This window comes from Pholis gunnellus, assembly GCF_910591455.1.
Source record: "Pholis gunnellus genome assembly, chromosome: 8".
NCBI lineage: Eukaryota > Metazoa > Chordata > Actinopteri > Perciformes > Pholidae > Pholis > Pholis gunnellus.
Genome location: NC_136534.1, coordinates 6577549 through 6585434, shown reverse-complemented (window position 1 = coordinate 6585434; position 7886 = coordinate 6577549). Strand labels below are relative to the sequence as shown.

The window sequence follows — 7886 nt, the reverse complement described above, 5'->3', positions numbered from 1 at the left end:
AGCTTTGGGAGAGGGAAACAATGTCCTGTCCTCCCCTCACTCATTTTCCATTTCTCAGATATTCACTGCAGATGTTGTGTAAGTACTCACTGCAATCTAGTATACATAAAACACCCACTATAGCGCTTCATAGTTCAGTGATTTATATATAACCTTGGGGATAAATAAAAAGGATAAACATGTCCTGGAGGAGCGGTCCAGCAGAGTTCATTGGACCGGGGTCTGGACCCCGTGGTGCGGCGGCGTGTCCCCGTACACATCCTCGCTCCCCGGCAGAGCTCCTCCGGGAGGGGTCATGCGTTTCTCCTTCTGTCTCCTGTTACAAAACCAAACCCTCACCACTTCTTTCTCCAGGTGCAGACTGTCCGCAAGGCCGAGTATTTCCGACGCTGCCGGTTTAGGGGACTTCAAAAAATGGCTCTCCAAAGCTCCCTTTACGCTAACCTCGATTGAAGTCCGTTTTTTCCTTTTCCTCCCCTGCGCCGCGATTTTGTCCAGGCTGGTCGGGCTGCCCGAGGTGGAGTCCGCCTCCTCCAACCACTTGTTCAACAGAGGCTTCAGCTTACACATGTTTTTGAAGCTGAGCTGCAGGGCCTCAAACCTGCATATGGTGGTTTGGGAAAACACATTTCCGTACAGGGTCCCCAGGGCGAGTCCCACGTCCGCCTGCGTGAAGCCCAGCTTGATCCTCCGCTGTTTGAACTGCTTGGCGAACTGCTCCAGGTCGTCCGAGGTCGGCGTATCCTCGTCCGAGTGGTCGTGGTGGCTCTGCGGTCGGTGCTGGTGCTGATGCTGGGACGGAGGGTGGCCGTGTTCGCTGAGGTGCGGGCTGTGGTGGTCGTCATGACTGTCTCTTAGGTTGTGGTGGTGCATCCCCTGCCCGCTGCCCGGGATCAGCCCGTTTACGCCGAAGCCCGGTTGGGAGTAAATAAGGCTTTGGCCGTTCGTCGTGGCCATGCTCGGTATGTGAGCCGCGGTGGTGGTCCTCCACGCCCGGCCGTCGTGGTGGTTACCGTGCGTCTGGTGCACCAGGTGGGGCGGCCGCGACTGGTGCTGCAGGTTGTTGCTGGAGTTGTGCATCTCGTCCCGGGCGCCCTGCACCGCGGGTTTGATGTCCTGCTCCACGCCGAGCGGGCTGGAGGACCACGGGGCTCCCTCTCCGTGGGACAGCGCCGTGATCCACTGGTGTGCGTGGCTGAGCGTGTGGCTGTTGCTCTGCAGCGGGTAGTCGCTCTGCAACAGGCTCTGCGCGTCCCGGTACGCCGTGGCTTGCTGCATGTTGCCGGGCTCCGAGTGCACGATGGATGCGCTGGAGGTGAGGATGTTGTAGTGGTTAGACGCTGCGGTCGCCATGACTCTCGGAGCCGGACTGGTCGCTCTTATTGAAGGAACCTCGCATTTGACAGATCCTCTCCTGCCCACAGGCGGCTCTCAGGCGCTCTGCCAAGTGGACGCCGAGGCGCACCTGGACTCCGCCACGCCCCCGCTGCTCATTGGACGTCAAAGGATGATGGACGTGGTTACCAGGGGCAACGACGCGGCGATTGGCTGCGGAGAAGTCTCAACAAACACTACTCTCTTTGTTGAGAGAGGTGCGAGTTGAGGCTCCCGTGGAAGCGGAGAGCCGGAGTGCAGCATGGGGAGACGGAGCACCGGGATCAGCAGTGCAACTGTAAGATACAGTTGATTTACTTTGATAATCATGTTCTATCAAGACTCAGGCTGAGCGTAGCCTAGATCCAGGAGACCAGGGTTTCCCCTATTGGGTAGATTAATGCAAAAGCTCTGTAGTGTAGGATATGCAATCGTTTATTGAGGCAGATTTCAGATTATGTTAATTGTAATTTCTGCGTATTTTTGTGATATTAAATGTTAGGGAAACGTCTGCGTAAAACTCCTAATTTGATTAGGTGATGTTAACCTTTTCATTTCAGCAAAGAGTGTTAGATTACAAATGACATGCATAGCTATATTATCTGCATATCCATAGACAAGGCCTATCTGTAAAATGCTGTTTAATGTTTTTAGGAGTGCTGCAGCGTTGCAACATTTCTGCAAGACGTTGTGGGTGAATGCATATTAATAGGTCTGTGTTATTTGTGCAGCGTTGTGTGTGTGTATGAAATAATATAGTGAATATTGATCTTCAAGCATTAGTTTTAAGTTAAGTTAACACAGTTTAAATATTGACATTTTAAACTCATGTAGCCTATTCCTTCAATAAACAGAATAGAAATCTAATTGACTCAATCCGGTTTTAAAACAACATGCATGCTGACATAACGGCAGATAAAACGCATAATGTCCTAAATACAGTGTTTTGAGATGGTGCATTGTAGGATAAATACATCTAGAATACAAATAGTTTGATTTCTAAATCTAGATATCTGGCAAAGGAAAAAGCTCAGAGACACTTCAGTCAAATCGATTTTATTAGAAATCTTGAATACATTGTGAGTGAAATGGACACAGTTGGACCTCATTTGGTGACCAATAGGCTTTCATGTACAAGGTTTACAGCAGTTTTAATTGAGGTGTGTGTCATTTAAAACCCTAAAACCTGACAACATGTTCCTGCTACCTATAGTTTTTTTAAACAATTGCTTATCAAAGTTATTAATAACAGAATCCTACCATTTTAATAACCTTCATAAGTGTTTGTAAAAGTGCAAGTTAGTAAAAATAAATGTAATGAAGTCTTGTAAATGTAGATATCTTTCATACGTTTCGAGGTGGAAACTTTTAACAGCCCATAAAGTAAACAAATCCACTTTTGTGCCCTACCAGGCTGTAAAGTGAATTAACAAGTCTGCACTGGGAGGAGTGGCTACACACAGACAAAGTAGGGTCCCTGGAGGTACTATATATAGCTTGAGTGACATAAAATATATATATATTTTTTAAACATTAAAATACACCATTTATGTGGTTTCCAAAATGTTCCTTTTACAATGTAGTTTGAAGCATTGCATGTGCTCCTAAATGGTTGTTTACAGCACTGTTAAGGATCTATGTGGGATCATTCAGGCTGGGCTGGATCATTAAAGCCCTTTAGGTCTCTCTACATCCCCAAAAGAGATTTTGAAGTTATTTTCAGGTCTTACATACATCTTTTTTTTAGAGTTAATTGTGTGTGGAAAGCTCCTCTGGCTGCTCATCATCCAGTAAAGTGAGAAAACACACAAGTGGAGAGGAGGATTAATTCCATACTCAGGCCTCCATGTCCAGGGCAGGGAGGGCAGGTTTCCATCCCATCCCAGCTGCCGTCCCCCCGGTGTCAGCTTCAGGGACCAGGACTTTGTCCAGAGAGGGGACATTCCTGGCCGACCGCTGCTGGTTGCCATAGGGAGAGGTAAATGAAACAACAGCAGTAGAGTCGCTGCTGCCCCCCCCTGTTCCTGGACTATCTAAAGGCCTCTATTTAGAGAGGCTCTCTGCTGCGGGGACAAAGCCTTGGCAGGGATAAAGGAGGGAGGGGTAAAGAGCACAGGGCCCAGAGAGGGAGAAAGGCCTAGAAGAAGTGAAAAAGATGAGAGAGATTATGTCTGTCCTCAAAGCTGCTCCTCACACTGCAGTGAGATAAAGCAAACTGTGTGAACAAAAAATACAAACAAAACTTCAAAAATGCTGCTTGGCAGAAGTATTCTTCAACTTGCTAACTTCTGAAGCAGTCCCTTCATTGTGAATACTAGAAGGCGTTAATAATTCCTACTGTATAGATGCAATTAAACAGCACTTTTTGTCGGTCTGTGGCCTATAACAATTAAATCCACCAGAAATAAAGTAATACATACCGGCCACAAATTAAACCTATAAATCAATGGAGACAGTTCTTCAATATCCACAATTTATAACTTCTAAACTATGCAAATGACTGAAACTGTAATTAAACATTGTATCTAATAATTTGGACCTATAGCAGTACAATTAAATGGCAATAAAAAAGCAATTATCAAAGAAATATTTTCACAAAAAAATAATCAAACTGTGCAGTAAAAACAGAGAAGTCTACATACTGGGTTTGCACACTCACAAATCATGTTAATGTATACGAAAAAGTTCACACAAGGACACATGTCATGTGCATAGGTCTGTGAACAACACAGGGACAGGGGGAAGTAACAAAGGGCAAGTGCTAATTAGAAAATGTTCCAGATTGCATGCTTTATATGACCTGGATTGGATTTGTCTGTAATGTTTTCTGATGTTGGTCTGTTTACATTATTACTATCTAAACATTGAAGTAAACCAGGCCTATGATGATCAGTTGAGAAACAAAACATGCGTATATTCATTCCATGTATAACTCAGGCTCTTCAATTAAGTATTGCTGATTGGGCCTTTAATGGATCTCATTTCGGCTAATAATCCTTTATGGATGTGAATCCAGCTGCAATGATAGCACATGAAGCAGCCAGGACTTAAGTCATACGAGGAAAAGTTTCCAGGCACGGCTCAGTAATTCATCCTGGTAATATTGAACATTATTGTGGCGTAACATTGAAATCGGCCAAATCAAAAGAACATTGTGGTAATTAGGCTGTAATTCAAGGAATTACCACATCGCCACACAGGCTTAAATAGTCGTGTTGGGAGAAACGCAAAGCACATTATTTTAATGGTGTAATATGCAAACTATGGCTCGTTTCAATTAAATGGCTTAACAATGCATAAATGATGCGAGCCTTGTTATTTGGACTGCAGGGCCCTCAGTTATTCAATCACTCAGAGGGGCCAATGTTAGGGGCCATGCTGCCTCCTCTCCTACAGTAAAAACACGGCGCTGAGCACAGAGGGCCGCTGCCAAACAACATTTAAGGGAATAAAAATGAACAGAAGAGAATGTAAGCGTTAAATTAACAGTAGGATAATTATATGACCCGTGTGCTGTAAAGATTCAATTTATAACTCTCTAATTAGGCGACTGTCTCCCCATACATCAGCTCACATCCCTCTGCCAATTTCTCACCAGAAAGCATCCTGTGAGCGGAAATAATTAGATATTATTAAGACACGGCTCGCGTAATAAAGAAAATCAAAGGAGAGGCTGGTTGAATATGATATGTTTTTTAATTCATTGATTGTTCCACACACACAGTCCACTGAGCCCCATTTAATAACCAGGACAGTTGAGTCCAAACTGGAGGGAAAGAGGCTGGGATCTGTCTGACTATATTAACCCATATAATGAACTGTCCACTGCCTACTGTTAGAGGAAGATACAGTCATTTCTGACAGATATATAGTCCATCGGTGATCATTTTAAAAGGATGCTATTCAAAAATCATTGAAAAATGACTAAGGCTTCAATTAGCAATTCTTTTTTATCATATGACCAGTGATAATTACCACACACACAACTAGTTTGGAGCCAATCATGGCCCAACACGCAGCTTACACAAGTGTGATGTGGAAACTTGAAAAAGCACATTGACGAAGAGCTGGCATCGCATTTTTAAAATGTAGAAACGAAATACATTTGCATATTCATAGCTTCTGTAATTTTAGCGAGGTAATCAATATATTTTTCGTTTGTGGAAAACCCATATGGGAAACAAATTATTATTCCAAACACTGTATTTTTATGTCTTCAAACGTGTCTGCAGGGGATCTTTAAATTGCTTGTTTTGTCCAACCAACATTCCCAAACCCAAAGATATTAGTTTATTGTCATCGAAGTTGAATAACTGCACGTTTGAGATGCTTGATTTTTAAAACAAAAAATGACCTAAATGATTCATCAATTATTAAAATAGTTGCCGATAAATGATCTGTCGATTGGCATTTTGTTTCATCTCTAACTATATATATTGATTGGTATATGCCCATATTGAATACCGTTATAATGTCTAGACTATTACAACAGGAGATATAATCCAATGAGGTACAATTAGATGTTTACCAACTTAGCATTTAGTGCCACAAAGTCCCAGATGGAGCATTATTGGTTTATTACAGTCTCATCTTCAGGGAACAATCACGACTAACTAGATATTTCTTTGCTTTGCATCCACCACAACTTTGACTTGTTTGGCTCATACCAGACCAGATACGAAATCAAATACCAGACGAAGTGAACCAATCTCCTTTACTCTACAAGATTGTATCGGAACTAAAGATATCCTGCGTTATAACAAGGTAACTTGCATTGTTACACTGTGGAATATCTACAGTGAAAGACATTCAATACTTTTTAATCACGCACAGATCAATTGCTGCAAAAGTAATAACAGAGATGTCATGTTGCTGAGGTTTTATTTCAGATTAGCTGTTCAGGTATCAATAATTCTCGTTAAGGCTTGCCTCCAGTCTTACATAACGAGAGCCCACGCTTTTCATCCTTACTGTAATTGTTGTGTGCATCAAAGAGAGGGGAGATTGACAGGCTGCATGTGAGGATTAATACAGTGGGCGAGTGACTACATACTGGGGAGGGAGGGAGGGAGGGAGGGGAGGGAGAGTAAGATATGGGGTGAGGAGGAGGAGAATGAGAGGAAAGTAGAAGAGGACAAAAAGTGGGGAGCGAGTTAACGAGAGGGAGAGCATTAATTGTGTGCATTGTGCCGGGGCTCTTTTGCTGAGTGTGGCTGTCGAGGTGCGGGCGCTAACCCCTCCAGCAGCCCGCCGTGATCTGAGCCAGCTCTCAGACTGCTGTATTCCAATGCAATTAGGCCACTCAAAGGGCTGCTTAAAGCTGCACCCACACACACACACACACACACACACACACTCAGATAGCAACAGCCCCTGTGGGTCCCCTCCATTGTAGCGGGGAGGTGTATTCTGCCCCTCTTTGAGGCCCTGGATGAAGAGACCACCCTGGGGAGCAGAAAAAAGGGAGGATTACCTCTCTTTCTGTCCCTTTCCCTCTGTCTTTCTCTCTTTCTGTCTCTTTATCTTTCTCTCTCTTTTGGTTTAGGAGTTCACCTCTAAATCAGCTCAGAGCTGGAGCTTTGGTTAGCTCCTCACTGCTTGTGAGTTTTATGCAGCAGGAAACAGAGGAAGAAGAGCAATGAGGCGTTCCTGTGATGGATGTCATTGCGGGACTGCTTTAGCAATATCACTTTTCCTCTTCCTCTTTCATTATTCATACAGTCATATATTTCAACAAGTGGCGTGGGGCGTGTAGCTCACTAGCTCGTCCCCGTTGGCATCGGCGCCGCAGCCTCAGTCAGTCCCCTCTGTGTGTGCTGCATTAAGAGAAAGCTCTTCATGATAGCAGAGTTCTCTTGGCTGGCTTTCAGCGTGCCTCATTCCCCAGAAAGCATTTAAAGCAGATTACCAACCCAACGCTACACCTCCCTAATAAGAGAAGAGAAGGGGGGGGGGGAACCTGGCACATTAACACCTGCAATACTACTCAATGGCATCAACAGATTAACGAGGTAATCCACACAATGAGGTCTTTGATTCGTGTGGTTTGGCAGGCAATAACGCCAGGCATAATGCACACTGTTATTTCAGACTGTCCCAGCACGAGAAAACCTGGCAGAAGCCGCTCCCTATTTTTTTATGTCTTCCCCCGTCAGATGAGCTTTTGAAGAATTTTAACTTGTGCATCTGGTGTGTTTGCCTGTTTCCTTGTCAGAGAAACAACCTGCTGGCTGCTCCTGTGGCACAATGTGAGGGGAGAAGGGGAGGAATCACTGAAGGCTGTTTAAACAGCAGGGCTGAGGAGCTCTCCCTCGTCTTTCCCCCCCTATTTTTCTGCATAAGGACGTGCGTATAGGATATGTGTGTGTGTGTGTGTGTGTGTGTGTGTGTGTGAAACATCTCGCGGTCCCATTGCTCATGTGCAGCTCGATTAGCCCCACGTGCCTCGTTCGTCAGACGTAGAGGCAGAGCAGATGGCAGGAGACGCACCGTGTTACCATGCTGCGGCACTA

General features: G+C 44.8%; 1 protein-coding gene across 1 annotated transcript; it reads right to left on the bottom strand.

Annotated features, from left to right (window-relative positions):
* Positions 1-207: 207 nt before the first annotated feature.
* On the bottom strand, positions 208-1478 carry pou3f2b (POU class 3 homeobox 2b; the record flags this gene model as incomplete). The annotated part of the gene is made up of 1 exon (XM_079165352.1): positions 208-1478. Exon 1 carries the CDS (start codon positions 1351-1353, stop codon positions 208-210), a length of 1146 nt encoding a protein of 381 aa, XP_079021478.1. The 5' UTR covers positions 1354-1478.
* Between the last annotated feature and the right edge of the window lie 6408 nt (positions 1479-7886).